This window comes from Garra rufa, chromosome 9 (genome assembly GCF_049309525.1).
Source record: "Garra rufa chromosome 9, GarRuf1.0, whole genome shotgun sequence".
Lineage (NCBI taxonomy): Eukaryota > Metazoa > Chordata > Actinopteri > Cypriniformes > Cyprinidae > Garra > Garra rufa.
This window is the reverse complement of record NC_133369.1, coordinates 51,571,412-51,594,707: the sequence shown is the minus strand read 5'-3', so window position 1 is coordinate 51,594,707 and position 23,296 is coordinate 51,571,412. Positions and strand designations below refer to the sequence as shown.

Genomic DNA, 23,296 nt, shown 5'->3' with positions numbered 1-23,296 from the left:
AAAGAAATGCATTATGCTACTTTTATGTTACTTTTTGTCATCTGGGCTGGCTTGCTTATTTATTTATTTTTTTAACAATAAAATTATTTGGCAACTCTAAAAACACCAAAAGTAAAATGTATAAGTCTCCAGCTGAGGAAAGTTCCTCTGCACTTATTCCCGATGTCTCTCAACATGGGGACAGGAGAGCTGTCAGTCAATAAATGGGAAAACAAAGTAATTTGAGATATTTATTTGAATAAGTAACTGGTAATGCGTTACTTTACTAGTTACTTGAAAAGTAATCTGATTACGTAACTTGCGTTACCCCAAACACTGCATATCAGTGCCCAAATAGTACTTAACAGTACATAATAATACCGCCTCAGTGACAGTAGCTTTTGTACCTTTGTTAAGTTAACAATCACAAATCTTTGTTTTTCGGTTGCTATTGTGTTTGTTTTGCCTGCTACCACAAACGTTGTAGGATTTATAGTTGTATATCGAAAACAGGTCAAAGCGATTTGAAGACAATAGAAGGGGTTAAGTGTATTTTTGCAGTAATTAGTTCTGCCACAGCATCTTAATGCTGCTACTTAGATCATATGCCTGAAGCTTCCCACAGGTGATTGGTGCCACTCACTGACCAATCAGGCGGCGTCTCGCTGCCATTGCAAAGTTATTAACCCTGTGGCAGTCTAGGACTGTCCCCGGGGTCTGCTTACAGCCTTAATCTGACGCAAATAACTCCTTCATTTCCCTGCCGGATCTCTTAACGGGGTTGCGTTGTCTTCATTTAACCGAAGAGATTCTCTAATCGCTGTGTCGAACGGAAGGCAAAGGCGAGAGAGGGAGGCGGGAGAGAGAGAGAGAGAGAGAGACAGTATGTCTGACGACTGTGCCGTTTGTTTGCCAAACACCACCTTGATGCGTTACACAGTTACGCCGTCTGAAACACCGAAATGTGGCAAATTCAGGACAGACCCGTTGAGGTCTCTGGATCTGGAGACGGTAAGTCTCGACTATCTGTCTGCCTCTCGTTTAAAGTGGATTGATCGATTAATGTCGTTTTGATAACATAAAGGGTTGCTGAATGAGCGAGTCCAACTGTGAACTTGGCAGGCGAGCGTCAGCATATTCCCAACATCATTATGTCACATCAGCCCGGAAAATAAACTCAAAATATCTAACTAAATCAGCTCTTCCTTGATAACTGCACACTTTGATAAAATGTCGGAATTGTGTGATCGCTCGCGTACTGTTTGGGGGTTGAAACAAAGCCGAAGGTGCACTTTTCGCGCAGGTTAAATATCTGCAGAAGGCTTTGACTGCGGATGGCCGCATCATCTCCGCACGTTAACTGCGAGTCTACGTGTCATCCTCTTTAAAAGCTTGCCACGACTCGTTTTTTGCCCTGTCGGTTATTTTTTTCCCCCGGTTAGCCAAAATAGGAGCAGCTTTAATGTTCTTCCGCTCTGAGAGCTTCATATTGCACTAGCGCCCGTTGTTCCTTTACGTAGAATCCGGATTGGAGTTACATAATTGTGAACGGTCAAACGGATTTGCGCGAAGCGAGCGAAAATGCGTTATTGTTCAGTGTTTTAGCATGGTGGCGCTATTGCAGATTTGTCTTTTAACTCAACGTAGAATGAGTGATATCCCTTTCTTGGTACAAGAAAGCTGTGTGCATTTGCACTTATGTCATAATTTGGCTGTTGTCCTAGAGAGGTGGTGCCTAGAGATATGGCAACACCTTCACCCTTAAGGTCAAGAGTATAGTCATGGTCAATGCTCATGTTTGTTTATGTCAATGTTTGTGACAGGGGCGGACCATGCCGAACGGATTGTTACCACTCTGGGGGGTCAGACGGGTACGTCGGTGTGGGTCTTCTGGGAGCTGAGGTAAAACCACACTTCCACCATATCTTGGGTGCTTTATTATATCATATGTTTTTGATGCATGTTTTTTTTATTTTTTATTGTTGGACACTTAAATCTAGTTTTTTTTCTGTTACTTATTGTGGTCTTGTTATGTGAGTGCATTGATGTGTGAAGGAGAAAGTAGATACGTACTTTAGCAAGATGATTGAATGGTAAATGTTTTTGCAGGGAAACATGATCTTGTGGGCATCTCATTACCACCATGAGGCACTTGATCATTTTTAGGTTCACATGTTTTTGATTCAAGCTGCAATGCTTCCCTGATGTTCCTGTGAAAATAAAGTCAAGGGAGCTTTAGTGTCAACAAAATGTTGTGTCTCACAGGACCATAAACCTAACTTACTGAAGTAATTTAACCTTTTATGCAGCTGTCGAATCATTGAGTAGGTAGTACTTTATTAAAGGAATGTGGCTAGTTAAATGGGTTACTCTGACATGACATGTAATGAATTAGGCCTCATGAATTAGGTCAGTAACACAAACCAGACATTCACCTAGAAAAATAATCCCACTTCAGAAGGATGATTAAATAACTTTTATAGATCAAATATGATTTTGCCTAAAATCATAAAAATGTATCTTTTACACTTTTTTAAGGCTTTTTTTTTTGGCTAATAGTAAGGTTTCCATTACTTTTTTGAAAAGCAGTTCTTCTAGCATTTCGATCAACATGATTACTAGTTATTATATTTAATTTTGAAGATGCAGGGTTAATATTAAAATGTTACATTTAAATATTAAAATGTTTTTATGACGCGTCGTCAATTGGCCATATTGGCGACACTGAATGTAAACAATGCCACTGAAATGAACAAAACTTGAATATTTTGCTTATTATTGCTGCTTAAAATGATCCATTATTGTCATGTTTGGGCTGCACTAATCGGTCGGACCGGGAAAAACATTTGGAGTACTATAGACATTTTTCCTGAACGCGGAAGTCCGACTCTTAACCTAAAGAATGCTTTGCATTTCCGGTCTCCATTGTTTCTAGTCAAATTAGCGTATATTCTGAGCTAATAAACTAATGTTAAACCTATTAAAATGTTTTTAAATAGCACATGGCTCCATAGCGCCATCACTTGGCAATGTCGCAATGACCGTCATTTGTCAGTGCCTCACTTTAATGAGTGTGTAGATGACACGAAGCTGCGAATGTTAGCTGCATTAAAAACAGATTGATGCTATTTGAATGGGTTCCTATGGAGACCAGAACAGAAAAGCATTCAATCTTACGTTAGAATTCATAATGGCGGCACTCATCGTTTACTCAGGAAAAAGGTCTATAGACTGCTGAAAGTTTTAACAAATCAAGGAGAAGAGTGCAAAAAATTGTCTGAGGAACAAAAGCCATTTGTGGTTAGCCAAACTGAACCAGGATTTCCAGGGCAATAATCTTGACAACATTCGTGTTTGTTCTTATCATTTCTGTTCAAGTATGTGAAATGTTAGGCTAATATCTTAATTAATACTGCTCATACGTATCTTTACCACTCAGTAACTTTAGTTTGTCAAAATATTGCACACTTTCCTGCTTAAACCTTGCAGAAAAAAAACAGCTAATACCAGCCTAGGCTGGTTGGCTGGTCTTAGCTGGTTTAAGCTGGAAGTAGCTGGTTTAAACTGGAAGTAGCTGGTGGTTTCCCAGCCTGACCAGCTAAAACCCGGCCAGGCTGGAAAAGTGGCCAAAACCCCTCTAAAACCAGCCTGCCTTCCAGCTATGACCAGCTAAAACCAGGTTGGTTGACCAGCTAAAACCAGCCAACCAGCCTAGGCTGGTTTTAGCTGTTTATTTCACCAGGGAAGTCCTTATTTATATGATTTAGCAGCACAAGTTAGACAGCACAAATTAGCAGAACGAAGTATGCAATAGTACATTAACAGTGCAATCAATGCTATTGTTTACATCCGAGTATCGCCAGTATGGCTGCGCATCCGGGTAACTGACATTAAGTGCACACCCTCTAGACAGGAAAAGCATTTGTTAGATTGTGTATAATAAAAGTAATTGTTGTTGTTGTTGTTATTATTATTATTATTATTATTATTATTATTATTATTATTATACAGTTAATTTAGAAAGGTTTTGTAACTAAAGTGTGAAAAGAAACCAGCTTCTGTGTGAAAACCGGGGAAGTCTATACTTTTATTATTATTTTTTTATGTAAACATTTATTTTTCGCAATAATATGCACCTTTTCTATCATTAGATTACCTGTTTTTGCTTTGTGCTGTCATTTACCGAAAGATGGATAGTAGAAAATCATTTAACCAACAGCAAAGCAGTAATCTGTTCAGAACGAGCGTCTTTGAATAGACTTTATAGACTGCCGTCATTTTCCCCATATCTGTTAAATTGTATATCTTAAGCACACCGGTGAAAAAGACACATGTTTTTGAAGAGGCGCGCTCTGCAAAAGGTATGGGAGTGGTTTTCACTCCCTCCCCCTGTCTGTTCGCGGACCACAAGCGCATGCGTTGTTAGCTCATGTGGGAATGGCTGATCTGGGATCGGGGGGTTGGGCCGCTGAACACGAGCGGACCGTTAAAGAGTGTTTTTAATGTCCGCCATGTTGGCCATGGCGCACTGAGCCTGGAATCAGGGACCGGAGCGCGCTGGAACCACACACCGAGAGAGAGCGACCGACACCCGGCCTGGCGCCTCCGCTCGCCCCGCCACCACCACCGAGCGACCCGTGCACTGCTGGACACCGAACCGGCATCATCCATGAGAACTTTAATCGGACCAGTAGGGAACATTAGGGGATCGGATAGATTTATGCTGCATCTCGAATTATAAAGAAAAATGAGTAAACTGTCGTTTCGGGCGCGGGCGCTGGACGCTTCCAAGCCTCTACCCGTCTTCCGCTGCGAGGACCTGCCCGATCTGCACGAATATGCGTCTATTAACCGGGCAGTGCCACAGATGCCCACGGGGATGGAGAAAGAGGAGGAATCGGTACGTTTTATTGCTTAGACTGATGTATTTTGAAAATAATTTCATTTTTATTGTCAGAGGCGCGTCCCTTGCTTCTCTGCGCCAGTGTACACAAAATGGCCGCCATTTCTCCTGCAGAAAAGCGACAAATTTGTCGCTACCGTCCGAGACGGCCGAGCTTTAGTATATTGGGCCCAAACGTTAGAGGTTTTTCTTTACAAATATAACCTCGGAGCTGATTACTACGCAGTATTTTTGCCTATAGACGGTTTACGGAGTACAAAGGAGTCACGTGACCGTGGGCAAAGCCACCATTTTGTTGATTATCTTAGGGCTCCGTGGAGGTGCAGTACAGCGCACCGACCTAAGGGGGCGCTTATCTCTGCGCCCTTGCATATACAGCAATCACCAATTAACACCCAGCAAAACAATCTGTGCAGTATTATGTCTGGCATTTGAACAGGCCAAAAAGGCAATGTTTTGTTTTCTAAATAGCCATAGGCTTCAGTCTAAATAGTTGTCATGTTAATTAAAGCATTTGTATGTTTCTTTTTAATTGGATGTGTTTGTAATGAAGGTGCTCTCTGACAACCGTTTACATTTATGTGCATTGTGAAATGCATTACTGAAAGCATCTCTGAAATGACAGAGGAAGCCTATCTGGCTTTTCCGGTCTGATTAGGTGTATGCAATGATCTGTTTGACCGGTGCAGGGGCGCATGAGGCCTTGTTTTGTTTTCTCAACACATCCAACTGGAGCTCTTGACAGCTGTATTTCATCTGTACATCCACAACATGCAAGCAAACATTCTGCACATCTCTCATTAAATGCAGTCTTCTCTTTCAGCGCCTGTTAATATGAAAATATTTAGATCAGATCCATTAAAGCTAAATTATTTCCCCCAAGACATTTGTCTGTGTATTTCTGTTTTCATTTCTTAGTGTGATTTCAATGCATTAAAAATAAGTGTTCCACATGTTTGTGATTGTACATGTCTGTAATGAGTCTGAGAATAATTCACGTTTTCTGCACAGCTCTGATAATGTGTGCAAATGTGATGGGGGAAATATGTATGTAGTAAACATGTCTGTCTAAAAGCGATGGTGTGAAAATGCTGGCTAACCTCTGTGCTCTAGGGCAGGTGTCGAGAGTAATGCTCTCTCTGGTGTATGTGTGTGAGACGGCGGAGTGAAGGTGCCGCTGTCCCTCTCAAAGTGTTTTATAAGATGTTAATAATGGGGTGTCTGGGGGTCAGAGTGACCACAGGCTGTTAAATTAGTTGTTGATCTATGAGGTTTTTTAACACTGGATGATATTAGGACAGCAATGAGACTTTCATAACAGTGTACATTTATATTTTGGTATAACAATTTTTTTTTTTCTTGGAAATAATGTTTGTGTATAATTAACGTGATTGACCTAATTTTTTTTTTACATACAATAAAATGGAGGTCAGTGTCTGCCGTCTGGGATTGAAGTGTTGTTGTTTTATGAGCACGTGTAATTGTTTGTGCTGGCGCGCCAGTGTTTTGGTTCGGCTTGCATCTGACAGATCCAGCTCTGCTGTGTCAGGGGTTTGCTTAGCGGGGGCTAGGCATCGGTCAGAATGGTCGATTAGTACAGTCTGTATCTGTTTTGGTGATTTTTAAATGTGGTACCTTATTTAGTGTGCTGTGCTGTTTGCATATTAAAGCATCTTTCCCATTAAGACTACTACTATTCACCTGGCCACTGTGTTTTGCACTTGCGCTGTTGCGTTCTTTTTTAAATGTTGTGATGTTTGAGATGTACTGAATTTATCATAAATTGGATGTTTTTGCAACATTGACTTTGTTCATTTATATATATATTTTTTTAGCAATACTGGTATACATCACTGTATTTGTGTATGCATGTAAATTGAATTTCTTATGTTAAAGCATCAATACTTAATCTGCATTTCTTATTTACATATGTATTGATTGGTAATTCTAAAAGACAACAATTATGCACAATGAGGCAGTCTAAAGCTCAAAATGGTTATTTATGGTGATTATCCAACAAAAATATTATAATGCCTGATGAATGGCTATAATGTTCAGAATCAGTATTTATTAGAATGTGCATTTATATTTTGCATAATGTAATTGTTTCAAATCATGATGTTTTGTAAATTAAAAATTTAATATCTAGCTCTAGCTGACTGGTTTTGTGACCTTAAACCAAACCAAAACCAGTCATAACTAGCACTGGTATATTTGTAGCAATAGCCAACAATACATTGTATGGGTCAAAATTATCTTTTTATTTTTATTTTTTCCTTTTATGCCAAAAATCATTAGGTTATCAAGTAAAGATCATGTTCCATGAAGATATTTTGTGGAAACTTTAATTTGATTATTAATATGCATTGCTAAGAACTTCATTTGGAAAACTTTATAGGTGATTTTCTCAATATTTAAATTTTTTTGCACCCTCAGATTCCAGATCTTCAAATAGTTGTATCTCTGCCACATATTTTCCTATCCTAACAAACCATACATCAATGGAAAGCTTATTTATTCAGATCATATATATATGATGTATACATCTCTATTAAAAAAAAAAAGACCCTTATGGCTGGTTTTGTGGTCCATATGTTCATTTTTGTGCATATGTTTTGTGACTATTAAGATTATATAGTGTTTGTGGTGGTGGTGTTTATTTGGGTGTGGTTGAAATTCAGTTCCTATATGTTGTGAAATTAATGTGACACTCCAAAAAATATCTTCATAGTCAGTGTGTAAACGATAGATACTGTTGCCAATGTCTTTCAATGCAAAGTAACTAAAGCCTGCTCACAGTTGCAAAATTTTAATAATGCCATACACTGATTAGCATACTATTGACACCATTGACTGTTGCATCATATTTGCATTCTGCCTAGTGCCAGCATTTTATATTTGTTTCTCTACAGCCAAATTCACAGTGATATTGTTTGTATTTTTTTTTTCTGTTGGCAAACAGTGGGGTGAATATGAAATGGTGACTAGTTTTTAGCCAGGCTTTTAAGGGGTCTAAAAAGTTGCTAAATCGGCAACACTGCATAGGTAGTGTTAGCATTCAGCCAAAGCCCACACAAAGTTGCGTTGCAGTTTAACTAAATATTGTCTTTTGTGTGTGTATGTAGGAACACCATCTCCAGCGGGCCATCTCTGCTCAGCAGGTGTACGGGGAGAAGAGGGACAACATGGTGATTCCCGTCCCAGAGGCCGAGAGCAACATCGCCTACTATGAGTCCCTCTACCCGGGGGACTTCAAGATGCCCAAACAGCTCATTCACATACAGCGTGAGTCATTAAGCTTTTATCCAGGCCAGATATCTCATTCAAATTGAAGGCTTGGGGTTTGTGTGTCCTTTACGCCTTTTACAATTGACTTTTCTGAGCTGCGCCCTGAAAGGCAGCCGACAGGGAATGGCAAATTCATTTCATGCTTTTAAAAGCCATTCAAAACCGACTTGGGCACTGGTAAAATATTTGTTGCAGTAGAAGTAAATATTAGTCAGATATGCTATAAAAAAAAAAAAACTTGATCAGAATATACAGGGTTGTTTGAGTAGCTGTCAATATAGAAAGATGCGGTTTACAAGTCTAACCAGCAATAAAATAATCCATGATGATGGTTCAGGTAAACAAGAAGCCCCAAACTCATATAATTAGAGTCAGTGTTGTAATGTCAGTCGGCTCAAACAGATTGCAGTTCAGTTAAATTACGTATTGCACCTGGAATGACTACATTGTTTGTTGCCTGCAGTGAAAGTTGGTTTGTCATAGAAATGTTTTACTGTGAATCAAAACTAACTCTGTTTTTACTTTTTCTTTTTTCTTTCTTTGAACTGGTCCTGTTACCTACAGCGTTCAGTCTGGACACAGAACAGCCGGATTATGACCTGGACTCTGAGGATGAGACATTTGTAAATAAGCTGAAGAAGAAGATGGACGTGGGAGCCCTGCAGTTTGAAGAGATGATCGACCGGCTGGAGAAAGGCAGTGGACAGCAGGTACCAGAGGCGGGCAGAATTGGGCATAGTCAGAAAATTTGGAATTTAATCATGGTTTAGAACTTGAGCTTGTTTCCTACAGGAGAAGTTCACTTTCAGAATTAAAATTTCCTGAAAATGTACTTAACCCCTTGTCATTCAAGATGTTCATGTATTATGGTTTTTGAGGAAACATTCCAGGATTTTCCCCTATATAGTGGGCTTCAATGGCTAATGATTTAAAGATCCAAATTGCCGTTTCAGTGAAGCTTTAAAGGACTCTGCACTGTCCCAGATGAGGAATCTTATCTAGTGAAATGATCGTTCATTTTCTAAGAAAAATACAAATTTATATGCTTTTCAACCACAAATGCTTGTCATACACTAGCTAAACCTCATGTATTACATAATCACGCATGCATGAAGTATGCAGAAGTGCTGATCCAGTGTTTACAACGTGTACATGCAAAGAAAGTTATTTACAATGGCATTTACAAAAAAAGGTAAAACTATGGAGAAAATGAGATGGAGATTTTCGCCCTACCCTACTTTTTCTTTTTTTTTTTTAATTCAAAGTACACAGATGAAGAACTAACTGCATTCGAATTTTCCAGCGTGATTAGGCAATGTGCATGTGCATCACAGAGCTAGTGCAAGACAAGAATTTGTGGTTAAAGTATATACATTGGTAATTTTCTTAAAAAACCCCGCAAACAAATAGTTTTACTAAACAAGACCCTTATTCCTCGGCTGAGATCATGTAGAGCCCTTTGAAGCTGCTTTGAAACTCCAATTTGGACCTTCAACCCATTGGCCACAATTGATGTCCGCTATAGAGCTTTTTCCTGAGTAAACGATGAGCGCCGCCATTACGAATTCTAACGTCAGATTGAATGCTTTTCTGTTCCGGTTTCCATAGGAACCCATTCAAATAGCGTCCATCTGTTTTTAATGTAGCTAACATTCGCAGCTTCGTGTCATCTACACACTCATTAAAGTGAGGCACTGACAAATGACGGTCATTGCGACATTGCCAAGTGATGGCGCTATGGAGCCATGTGCTTTTTAAAAACATTTTAATATGTTTAACATTAGTTTATTAGCTCGGAATATACCCTAATTTGACTAGAAACAATGCAGACCGGTAATGCAAAGCATTCTTTGTTAAGAGTCGGACTTACTTCCGTACTCAGGAAAAACGTCTATATTGGGAAAATCCTGAAATGTTTTGCTTAAACTTAATTTCTTTGCAACTGAAGAAAGAAAGACGTTAACATCTTGGATGACATCAAGGGGTAAATTTAAAGTCGGTAAATCAGGAAATTTTCATTCTGGATGTAAACTTAATAATAATAATAATACAGTATAAATAGTTGGTAGCTTTACATATAATCAAAAACATTTTTACATTTGCATGTTTATTCATTTGACAGATGGTTTTATCCAAAGCGACTTACGTTGCATTGAAGGTATACGTTTTATCAGTTTATGCATTTCCTTGGAATTGAACCCATGACCTTGGCGTTGCTAGTGCTATGCTTTGCAGTTTAGACTACAAGACTGCTTTGTATTGATAACATTTGCAGATAAGAGTGTAGCAATAACAATTTTGCTTGCTGGGGAGGGAAATGGTGCGTTTTTGTTTCTTGATATCAAGCGTATTAAGTCAATGTATGTTTAAATGAATGAAGAGTTTTCTAGCCTGCACTAGTGTGTTTTTGTGAGGGCATGCTTGTTCTGCAGCAGACCTTTTTTATTTTTCTATTAATTCGTAGGTCATGTAGAGCTAATGATTATTCATAGACTGGTGTATGGGCCAGGCCAACTGATCAGCACTTATTGCTCCATTCTGATCTATTTTCAGCCTCTTGAATTTGTAACACACCATCTATTTAAGTAGTACTATAGGGACTGAATTGTGATTGATTGTTTGAAGTCAAGGCTCAACGATGGGCAAAACAATGACAGAATTTGCCCTATCAGACCATTGCTGATGCTGTCACTACCACATTTTGTCTTGATCTACCATTCAAAAGGTTGGGTTCAGTAAAAAGGTTTAAAAAATATTTTTGAAAGAAGTCTCTTTTGTTCACCAAAGCTGCATTTATTTGATCATAAATACAGTAAAATTATTACCATTTAAAATAGTTTTTCTATTTCAATACATTTGACTTTTTCACATGATCATTCAGAAATCAGTTTTTATTATTATTATTATTATTATTATTATTATTGATCAATTTCGAAAACATTTAGTAGTAATTTTTCAGGATCTCTTTTCATGAATGGAAAGTTCAAAATAGCAGCATTATGCAAATTAAGTACAAAATAAAAGTATTAATTTCTTTTTAGAAAATCTTACTGACTCCGAACCTGTGAATGGTAGTGTATTTATTGAGCCTTGCTTGTGAATTTAGCTTATTTGTCACCAGTAATCCAGCTGACTAACATCGTTGACATGCTTTACTTGAGAACCTGAATGATACTTATATTAGCATCGACACCAAAGGCTGACAACAATGAGTGCGTTTACATGGACCCTCTTAATGCGATTATAATGAGATTTTGGCAATATTGCGATTAAACTTTACCTCATGTAAACGCAGTACTTCGATTATAATAATGCGATTAAGCTCATAGTCGCAGCAAGCATAATCGTATTAACATAGGTGGCGCATGCCGATTTTAATCGAAATATACAGGCATGTAAACGCCTTAATCGCAGTATTGCCACTTTGACCAGAATGCGCATGTGCTCGTGACTTCCACGAATGATGTGCCACGCACCTGCAGACAGGGACGGTGCTACACAGGGGCTTTGGGGGACTATAGCCCCGTCAGAATTTTGAATAGCCCCGGTATAGCCCCCCAAGCAGCTGAGATAGAAGAGTGCTGTCCCGTGCTGTTAGCACATATCTGTCACAATCTGCCACACGCATCATGTGAGCGCAGTTTCCTGCATTCGGCTACATTTAAACCATTACATCATCACTAAGATTGAGATGTGGTGTTCGTTTAATGTTTAATTTAAGTGTAAAGTATGCACAGTTCTGATTGCGCATACATATGAATTGTGTTAATGCTGAGCGCAAAATCCAGTCTCACGGAGCGCATGATGCTGTCCAGTTCTGAAGTCTTTCCTTTGCATGTAAAAAGCTTTTTTCGTCGTCTTGTGTAGAGCCCTGAATAGGCCTAAAATATAGGACCTAGCCCAGCTCTTGTCGAACAGCTTAACAGAATTCTTGGTAAGAGACTGGCCAGACTTCGACCCGAGATCGTTTTTGGCCACTTCTCCCAAAACAGCTTATTTTACTTCATTTTTCAGCTATTAAAATAGTTCAGTTATAGGCCAACTGGCAATGTAATTATATTTCGTTTCAGTTTTTTATTAAGTTAATTTAAAAAAACATTTGGAGCATTTTTTTCTTCTGTTAAATATAAGGTTTTTTTTTGGTTTTGTTTATTACGACCAAGCATCCAGCGGCAGACCGTGAGTTGATATGCTTGATCAATTTAGCCTTTTTAAAATCATCACGACTTGCCAAAAATAAAATCTATAGATATTAAACATTTCAAGCTTATCAAAATGTTAGTTTAAACGTTTAACCTATATATGCGCTGTAAGACTCATATCCTATCGTTTGTGCGGAGAGGCTAACGCGAGCTTTACAGGACATGGAGGCGCCAGCACTTGCTTTGCAAACATCTTAAACGCCGACTTTTTTGCTCGTAAAGGTAAGAGTAATACATTATTCGTAACTGTAAAGTGTCTACGTTTATTTGTGTACACTCACAAACAATATCTACTTTTACTATAAAGAAAACAAAGAGGATGGGCTCTCTTGGTCAGGAACAGGAATCTTTAGGCAATCTTTAGCCTTTTATGTGCGCTTGTTCGCGGATTTGCGGAACTCTTGAAAATGCTCGCTGCTGCCCGTCGAGCTCAGGCTGGAATGCAGAGCTCTGGTCACTTGTATTAATACTTCTGTTAAATGTGGAGTGTACCACAGCTGCTTTTCTAAAATTTCTTCATTTATTAACTTTGACGTCATGAATATCGATTATTTTCTTAGCACCCCCACATATTGGTCTAGTCCCTGTTAGCCCCGTTAGAGAAAATATTTTGGTGCCGCGCCTGCCTGCAGATTAGTAACGATGGTGGTGAAGAAGGCGACACACTTGTGGACATTGCACGTCATGAGCAGAGAGTGAAGAGCCTTGCTCTTGACATGTAAACATCATAATGCGATTAAGTCCTTTCTCTGATTATGGAAATAGTCGCATTATTCGTGCGCATGTAAACGTAGTCATTGTTTACTGTATGCAGTGCACACTTTAATATTGAATGGTTGTCAGTGGTTTTATAATTATAGTTGTGGTGTGAACTCCACTATTATTTTAAAACTTTATGGTTAATATTGTTCTTGGTGGCAGCAGGCTTTTACAATTAGTTTAAAATAAGGATTGTTTTGGTGTTTTCCTGTTAAAAATGATGAATGAATAACTAAATTGTAAAAACTTTTGTTAAACTTTTGACCACTACTACTGATGGTAATGACTACTGATGGGTCTGTTATCTTAATTTAAAAAAGCTTAATATGAAACATTATTTCTCTTTTTCTCTCAGCCGGTGTCTCTGCAGGAGGCCAAACTCTTGTTGAAGGAGGATGATGAGCTGATAAAGGAGGTGTATGAGTACTGGAGCAGGAAAAGGAAAGCATGTCAGAGCGGCTCTCTCATTCCTGTCGTCAAACAGGAGAAGCGTGATGGCTCCAGCACCAATGACCCCTATGTGGCCTTCAGGCGCAGGACAGAGAAGATGCAGACACGAAAGGTAAAAGGGCAGTGCTTATCAACGAATTGGCTCAGCTTATGGAATAAGAAGAGGAACAAATTGCATGTTATCTTTATCCACAGAATCGTAAGAACGACGAAGCTTCTTATGAGAAGATGCTGAAGCTGCGAAGGGACCTGAGCCGAGCCGTCACCATCCTAGAGATGATCAAGAGACGAGAGAAGAGCAAACGAGAGCTGCTGCATCTCACACTGGAGATTGTTGAAAAGAGGTACACATGGATGTCATGTATTTTGTTGTGTTCCCAGGTTCCTTTGATTATATACAATCTGGAAATATGAAAATGTTGGCTTATTTTGCAATTTTACGTATGTGTAACATACATTCACATACACACAGTTGAGGTCAAACATTTACATGTACTTTGCAGAATCTGCAAAACGTTAAGAATTCTACCAAAATAAGAGGAATCATACAAAATGCATGTAGTTTTTTTTTATTTAGTACTGACCTGAGTAATATATTTTTACATAAAAGACATTTGCATATAGTCCATAAGAGAAAATAATAGTTAAATGTATAAAAATGACCCTGTTCAGTCTTAATACTTTGTTACCTGAATGATCCACAGCTGTTTTTTTTTTTTTTTAAGTGATAGTTGTTTGTCCTGAACAGTTAAACTGCCTGTTTTTCTTCAGAAAAATTATTCAGGTCTTAAATTCTTTAGTTTTTCAGCATTTTTGTGTATTTAAACCCTTTTCAACAATGTATGATTTTGAGATCCGTCTTTTCACACTGAGGACAACTTAGGGACTCATATGCAACTATTACAGAAGGTTCAAACACTGATGCTCCAGAAGAAAAAACGATGCATTAAGAGCTGGAGGTGTAAAAATAATGACATGCATTTTGTATGATCCCTATCATTTTGGTAAAATAATTAACATTTTGCAGATTTCTGTAAACTTTTGACCTCTATTATTATTATTATTATTATTATTATTATTATTATTATTATTATTATTATTATTATTTATTTTTTTATTTTTTATTTTTTAAGAATTTTTTTTTTATTTATTTTTTTTTTTTTAGGAAATGTAAATTTATATTTTACACATATATTGTGTCTGTATATATATACATATATATATATAATTTTTTTTTTTTTTTTTTACTTTTGAAGTGATGGATGTGTAAATATTTTTTAACATTTTAGTATTTCAGGAACTTGGGTGAAAAAAAAAAAATCATGGAAATTCATTCTTGTGGGAACCCTGGTGTTCTAGGTTGGTTAGCACAGGAGTGTGTAATGTTTAAGCTCATTGTGTGTTCAATTGTGTGTGTAGGAACAACATGGCTGATTTTGGAGGCGAGGTGATGGCTGAAGTTCTGGCTCAGAGAGCTCTGGAGAAACCAGTCATCCCTCTGATCCCTATCACCAACAGCAACCAGTACAGACACACAGAGCATGACCGGGACTACAAGATCAAGGTATACACACACTTATATCTATCTAGGTCAATGGGCTCCCCTTATGCCCAAAACATACTTTGCATAAATATACTCCTTGTTTTTTCTGTTTAGTTGCCTTAATATTTCTGTGTTGCACAAGTGCAAAATTTTTTTAATAAATCTCATGTGAGTTTGTTTCTTATGCTTGGCTATAGATGGATAAACCAGAGGTTGTGCGGCAGAAACGGAAGTATGAGAAGAAGGCCAAGCCATTGCCTTTGGCAGGCTCTGTCCATTCAGGCCCGGCAGTCTTTAACACTAAAGACCTCAATCAGTATGACTTTCCCAGCTCAGACGATGAGCCCTACTCACAGGTACACACATGTTCAGTGACCTAGAGATTCATGAGTATCATTTTCTGCTTTCTCATGGCTTAACGCATTCTTTTGTTTCCTTAGATGTTCTCTGGCTCCTCGGAGGTTGAGGAGGAGAACGATCCAGATGGTGTGTTTGGGTTCAGGAGGAGAACAGGCTGTCAATATCATGCTGTATGTTCTGAAGCATTTTGATACACATGAATTAGAGCGAGTTGTGAGGCTGCAGTCTAGGCTGTATGTTATTGGTAAATTTATGTTTGTTTGTTTTTTTTTTCCTCAAAGGTGCGTTCAGGACCCGTGGGTGGTTTGCCCTGGTCAGACCCTGCTGAGGGTGGGGTAGCAGATGTGCGATATCGCTATTCTCTCACCACGCTCACAGTGCCACGGCGATGCCTGGGATTGGCACGGCGACGATTGGGCAGAGGGGGCAGGTGAGTGAAGACACATAAATTAGTAAACTGTTTAATTTAGTGTTTTTTTTTTTTTTTTTTTTTTAGTGAATATTTTATATGCGATTCATTGCAGTTAGATTCACTTATTTGAACTGGCTTCACGTGAAAAATAGTGATTTCAGTTCATTTGCAATTAACCACATATATTCAAATTTGTGATTTGATCATGAATTTCATTATTTGCTGCGAAACGTACTCAAATTAAGTTGCATTCGTTTGCAACTTAACACTCCTTTTGAGTATTTTTTTTTTTTCCTTTTTTTTTTTTTAAAGAATTCTCATGCTTATCAAAGCTGCATTTACACGATCAAAAATACAGTAAAAACAATAATACTGTGAAATTATTACCATTTTAAATAATGGTTTTCTGTTTTCATATATTTATAAAATATAAAATATAATTTATTCCTGTGATGCAAAGCTGAATTTTCATCAGCAATTACTCCAGTCTTCAGTGTCACATGATCCCTCAGAAATCATTCTAATATGTTGATTTATTACTTGTTACGTTGTAAACGGTTGTTACAGATGCTTAATATCTTTTTGGAACCTGTGATTCTTTTATCAGGATTCTTTGAATAAAAACTTAAAACATGAAAGCAAACATTTAAGGTTTTTTTTTTTATCAATTTAACATATCCTTGGTGAATAAAAATATAAATTTATTTTAAAAAAAAAGAATATAAATTTACTGACCACAGACTTGAAAATGGTACTTCATATTTTAAGTAAATGCTGTTCTTTTTAGCTTTTTATTTATTAAAGAATCCTGAAAAAAGTGTCGGAGGTTCCAACAAATATTAAGCAGCAGAACTGTTTTCAACATTGAAAATAAATCAGCATATCAGAATGATTTCTGAAGGATCATGTGACATAGAAACTGAAGGCTGATGAAAATCATTGATCATAGCAATAAATTACATTCAAAAATATTCACATAGAAAAGCAGTTATTTAAAATTAAAATATTTCACAATTTTTGATTAAATAAATGCAGCCTTGATGAGCATAAGAGACTTAAAAAATATAAAATATGTGCTGCATTAATTTTTCCTCTCACATTTGTTTGTAGGGTTTTATTGGACCGAGCCTTTTCTGAATGGGATACTGTGTATCATGGGCTGGACCCGGATTCCCCCACATTCCCATCGTTGTCTCCCACCCAGCAGCCCAGCACGGATACCTCACACACCAGCACAGATACCTCTGCCCCCTCCTCCACTTCACCGGACCTCACGCAAATCCTGCTCAATATCAAAGCCTGTCGCTGGAGACATTTCAAGCCTCGGACGGCACCGCCAGATGACCCTGACAATCCTGAGCACTGGTCTGCACGGAGACCCCGCCGCGGCTTCCTCATCCGCCCTATCAGCACGCTTCAGACGCAGAGAGGCCCCGCCGCCTCCGCCAAACCACGTGTCCCTCCACCCACACCCGGTGAGTTACCTGATGCCAAATAGTTCTTGAGTGTAACTGCTTTTTCGGGTTTATTTTATGTAGACAGCACTTTTTGTCTGGTTTTTAATGAGTTGTTATAAAGTCACTTTTAAAATGTGGTTGTAAACCGACTCTGACTTAAACCCTTTACAGGACTACCAGAATACCCCTATGAAAATGTTAAAAACACTTTTGTTAGCATAACATGGTCGTTTTTGTCATGTTCTCATCTTTTCCCTGTACATGTGCTCCTGCAGCTTTCACCGCTGAGCAGTACCAGCAACACCAGGAGCAGCTGGCACTCATGCAGAAACAGCAGCTTGAACAGGTTCAGCTACAGCAGCAGGCTGGTAGCACAGCCATCACTAACAACCCCCAGGTGAGCCTTCTGTGATGATAGATCTCCAGTGTCCATTAAACCTAGCTGGCGTCCCAATGTGCATACCATCCATCTTAAATTCTATGTGATAGTAGTCATTTTCAATACTATTTAGGGCAGAGATAGTGGATGGTATGCACATTGGGACGCAGGGCTAGAGTCTTTCCTAGTGCCTTGCGTCACATCATGTTGCTGTATGTCATTGTGAGCAAGAATTTACGTTGGTGTGCTTTCTATTTTTCCAACTGAAAGATTGTCCTCTTTTTAAAGTAATACTTGGGACAGTGTTTCAAGAGTAGTATTGGTTAATCATGAGCATACAGGAGGCATTAAGACACTTAAAGGGATAGTTCACCCAAAAATGAAATTTATTTCATTGATTACTATCATGTCTTTCCTAACCCGTAAGAATTTCATTCATCTTCGGCATACAAATTAAGAAGTTTTTGATTAAATCTGAGAGCTTTGTGACCCTGCATAGACCGCAACACAACTACCACATTCAAGGCTCAGAAAGGTAGTAAGGATATTGTGAAAACTGTCCATGTGACATTAGTGGTTCAAACTTAATTTTATGAAGCTACGATGTCCTTACTACCTTTGGAATGACATGAGGGTGAGTAATTAATGACAGAATTTTAATTTTTTGGTGAACTAGCCCTCAAAGTCCTATTCTCAAAATACTTTTACAGTTTATGAACCCTTTGCACAGCTAAATTTATAATGTTAATAACTCTGGAACTGTGTGACAGTCAAGATTCTTGAGTATTTTAATAAAAAGAAAAATTGAATGCACATTTGTCACTATACATTGTTTTATTAGTTTAGGATTAAGTGCTGCTGTGTGAGGGTTTTTATATGCAACGGCTGAGGAAGTGACAGCAAAACTCTTAGAAACGCTAACAGCACTTTTAACTATAGCGACAAATATAAATGTGTTGTAATTTTGTTTTGTTCACCAATATAGTAGTTCACCCTGGAAATGTTAAAAGGGTCAATATGCGCTTGTTTTATGTGTATTGTGTGCTTCCAGATGTTACATTTAAAAATAAAGAGCAGAGAATTATTTAGAAAAAAAAAAAGACCTGAAAATGATAAATGAATTATTGATGATTAAATGCAGTTTTATAAAAGCACTAACAAGGTCAAGGTCTGATGCAGAGTCAGAAATTAACAAGGGCTTGTGGGAAAAATGCCACCAAAATGAATGAAAATGCCCAATAAATGCAAGACAAAGGGGCAAAAAAATGTCCCTCCACAATTAAACAGTATTGCGGCTCTTGCGATTTAAAATGAAATGTGAAAATGAATGAACGGTGTCAATTCACCGCTGACTAATCTAAGCATCTCTGATTGACCAGTGCATTCCTAAGTCATGGGCCGATATGTTTGTCTGTGAAGCCAAAATATGATGTGCCTAAAATAAAACAAAAACGTTTTATATTGTTTTCTATATCGATATTAATAATCTTACAATTACATTGTAATTATCTATCTAAAGGGCAATCTACAATAATGATTTGTCATAATATTGCAGACCTTTAAGCTTCTGTTTTTACATGCATAATTTAGATGCAATTTCAAACAGTCTATTGTTATTGACGACAGTTTATAATACTGATTAGATACATTTACCCAATTACTTGTAAGTATTTGATGTTAAAGACAACATATGGTTTTAATAATAAAAAGGTGATTATAAAAATTGCCCTCACAAATGTAAAATATGCTGCAAATATGTTCATTTTTGACCCTGGTGTGTTGGCATCATGTCAATGTGAATGCACACCAATGACAATTCCCATAATGTAACACAACCTCTGCTGGTTTGATCAGACAAAATATCCTGAAAATGGATTTCAAGCTGAATTTAATCTAAACAACTGAACAGATGCCCTTTTACTGAGCTGCTGTTTTGTACAGTTGTATAATTTCATAATGTGCCTTTTTTCCCTTCTGTCTCAGAGTTTGGTGTCAAAGTTGATAGACGCTGCCAGTGCTCAGTTTGCTGCCTCTGCACTAGTGACTTCTGACCAGCTGATGGTGCTCAAGAGTAAAGAGGAGGGAGTTGGTGTCAATGGAGTCGTCTCAGCCTCAGGTTTGTCTTTTTAATCTATATACTTTCACTATTTATATATTTATCTGTTAGCATACAATGAATTCTGTTCTCATGAGCTTTCATCCTTCTCCTCCGCAGGCGTCTATAAGGGCTTACAGCACACAAGCTCTGCAGTGTCGTCCATCCTTCCATCTGCCGGCCCTACCTCCACCTCATCCCCCTCTCCCGCTGCCACCACCACCACTAACAACGGAACCTCCTCGGCCAATCACCACGTCGGCACGGCCGGCCCCGCCCCTGGTCAAGCACTGATGGGCGGAGCCGTGAGAGTGAGCGTCCCGTCACCAGCAGGCACCTTGAGTGTGCGGCAGCTGCAGCGTCAGCTCACTGTTCCCGCCTCTGCCCTAAAACTCGCTGCCAACGCCAATAGACCCATCCCAAAGGTCACCACAGGGTCAACAACCCTCGACATGGGGCCCAGGTGAGTTCTTTCTTCTACTGAACACAAGATGATATTTTAAAGAATGTTTTTAACCAACCAACCAATGGTAGCCTTTTTTGTTAAAGCCATAGATATTAGTGTTGCAATTTTAGATGGTTAATATTAGTTGTACTGTCATTTTTGTTTTTCTTAATTACTTTTAAGTGAAATCACAGCATTGAAACAAATCAGTACGAGTAAATATTGAATCATATTTCTATAGAATCAGATGTCCAAATTGTGCCATTTAAAAAAAAAATAAAAAAAATAAAAAAGGGGGGGGGGGGGGGGGCAGCAAACATGGAGCCTTTTTATTTTGTTGCTAATGCGTTTTAAATCACAATCATAATTTTATTAGGAAAATCACAATTTGATTATTTTCCCCAAATCGTACAGCCTTAGCATGCACAAATCAATATTGGCCAATATTAAAAATTCTCTATCAACCAATAGCAGTCTTAATCTGCAATGATGGTTCACAAATCATTACTCAGGTCGGGACTTCGGAGCATGCATGGCAAAACAGTTGATTCAGATCGAAACGTAAAGCCGCATATCATGAATCGTTTTTAGATCTGAACTTTACGCATCGCGAATCATTAGATTTGGATCAGCACTTTGGAACTTGTATCACGAATTATTTGATTTAGATCGGAACTTCAGAGCGGGTTAAATGGTTGAATCATTCACGATTTGCGAACCGTTCTCCAAGTCTTGATCTGAAAATGGTTTGCAAATGATTACTCCGGTTGGGACTTTGGAGCTTGCTTCGCAAAATATTTAATTTAGATCGGAGCCTAAAGCCTCATGTTGTGAATCATATTTAGATCGGAACTTCACGTATCAAATCCTTTGATTCAGATTGGGACTTTAAAACTCGTATCACAAATCATTTGATATAAATCGAAAGATCAGAGCGGGTTCTTGAATCATTCCATGAGTTGAATGATATGCAGTTTTAAAGAACTGCACTTCCAAGTCTTGCTCTAAAATGATGGTTCACAAACCATTATTCAGATTGGGACCTAGGAGCATGCATCGTGAAACATTAGATTTAGATCGGAACCTAGGAGCGTTGATTCAAATTGGAACTTCGGAGCTGTTTTGTAAATCTTTCTTTTTTCCCTCTCAAACCATAAGTTCGATCTCTGAAGTCCTTGAAAATGGAAAATAAATTGGTGCTTGAAAAGTCCTGGAATTTTATTTTGCGGTATCTGTAAAGAACCCTGTTAAAAAAAGTATGTATTTTTTTTTCATTTTCAAACCTTTTCAAATGTACTTTTAGAATTTAAAATGGCAGATTTTGTTCACTTTAAACTCTTGTTACTTATAGTTTCTGCTGCTGCTGTTCCTTGGTGTTTTTACCAGACTCAAGTAACAAATTGAATGTAATGTCTCCTAATAAGTAATGAATTTGTCTTGCAGGGAAAATCACGATCAAGAGAAACCTCCGTTAAACAGTCTAACAGACAACACAGTCGCCATGGAGGTGACGTAGCCCCGCCCCCTCAAGAGTTCACACACCTCCACTCAATCGAGGCGTCTCCTTTAGGTGCTATGCATCGTAGCGACGCTGTTTCCGTGGCAGCCGTTGGGACTTAATTGCAATGCTCATCTTTTTTTGTTTTTCGTTTTTTTCCAAAATTTTGTTACTGTTAAGATATCAACATCTGTAAATTATGAAATATGGAAAATATTCTATGTACATACATATTTGTAATACACCCCCTTGTATATAACATTACTTGAATACAGAAATTGTTCATTTGTGATGTTTTGCACTTGGGAAAAAAAATCAGAAAAAAACTGCGATTTCCGTAGTGTGCGTGCAGTTTGTGTGTGTGTGTGTGTGTGTGTGTGTGTGTGTGTCGGAGATTGTGAATGTTCAAGTGTTTGTGAGACTGTATCTGAATGTATGTGTCACATGCGCATGGTGCAAAACCTGCTGTTTTATCTATTTATTGTGAGGTGTTTACAGTTTTTTGTTTTTCCCCCTTTAAATTCTTTTTTTTTTTAATACACTGTAACCTCCTGGGTTTCTGTGCAGTGTGTATGTGTGTGAGTGTGTGAGTATGTAGCTAAAGCAGTTGTATGTGAACATCTCTTGTTGGAAAAAAAAAAAGCAGCAGGGGTTCATCTGTCTGTTTATGTCTCTCTTTCTCTCTCTCTCTCCCCTCTCTCATGTGGCTGCTCCCACTCCACTCAAGCACTATTTTCTTTTTTTTTCCCTTTTTTTAATCAATGCTGCTTTTGTATGATTTCTGAGTCTTTTTTTCTGGAATCTGAGAGGCCCTTTTTCATTTGGGGTTTGTGAAACTTAAATGGGTTTATTTTTATTACCTCTGTTTTGATGACTGATTGTATGTCCCCTGTGTTAAGGAGCGAGTCTGTTATTTGTGTTTAACAGTAGTTCATAAGGGAGAGGACTACAGTGACATCTCAGTATGTTTCTTTATCATCATCATCAACATCATCATCATTCCACTTTATATGAAAATAAGGAAAACGAACAAAAAAGGGACGTTTTGTTTCCTGTAAGACTTCATGGTGGCACCCGTCCTGTGGGGCCAGCATGAGCTCTCTTCTGTGAAGAGGACGGTACCTCACAAGGCTACTCGTAGTTGTTGTTTGTATGTACCACAATCTGAATGCCCGTTCCAATGGCATCATCTATCTTTGAGGTGTTTTTTTTAGTCCCACCTGGAAGAATGAATTAAAAAAAAAACTTATATGACAAAAAATGTTTAATAAACCCAGGGCATTAAGTGTTTGACCAGCACAACTCTTGTCTGTGTTGTTTGTCTGGGATGTGGGGAGAGAGAATGCATTCTAGTCTATGCCTAAAGAAATCTGCATGTACAAGAATTTGTAGTGATGAGAGGATTTCAGTCAAATGAGTAATTTAGGTTTTGTTTTCCAGACAGGCCTTCCTCTCATGGGAAATGCAGTTTTTATAGTGAAAGTTAGAAGTACAAAATAAATCTATACGATTTCAATATTTTCAAG

At 38.1% G+C, this 23,296-nt stretch overlaps 1 protein-coding gene across 3 annotated transcripts; it reads left to right on the top strand.

Moving 5' to 3' along the window:
* Nucleotides 1–657: 657 nt before the first annotated feature.
* On the top strand, nt 658–23,063 carry epc1b (enhancer of polycomb homolog 1 (Drosophila) b). Of its 3 annotated transcripts, XM_073847073.1 has the most exons (16): nt 658–990; nt 1,803–1,881; nt 8,008–8,167; nt 8,735–8,880; nt 10,293–10,328; nt 13,487–13,693; nt 13,777–13,925; nt 15,001–15,145; nt 15,322–15,480; nt 15,565–15,654; nt 15,766–15,914; nt 17,007–17,371; nt 17,629–17,750; nt 19,716–19,848; nt 19,948–20,290; nt 21,716–23,063. In XM_073847073.1, the coding sequence occupies exons 3-16, from the start codon at nt 8,068–8,070 to the stop codon at nt 21,786–21,788; spliced, it is 2,217 nt and encodes a 738-aa protein (XP_073703174.1). In that variant the 5' UTR covers nt 658–990; nt 1,803–1,881; nt 8,008–8,067; the 3' UTR covers nt 21,789–23,063. The 3 variants fall into 3 exon arrangements, with proteins under 3 accessions (XP_073703174.1, XP_073703171.1, XP_073703173.1); XM_073847070.1 differs by lacking the exons at nt 658–990; nt 1,803–1,881 and adding an exon at nt 4,456–4,879; XM_073847072.1 differs by lacking the exons at nt 658–990; nt 1,803–1,881; nt 10,293–10,328 and adding an exon at nt 4,457–4,879.
* Nucleotides 23,064–23,296: the final 233 nt, after the last annotated feature.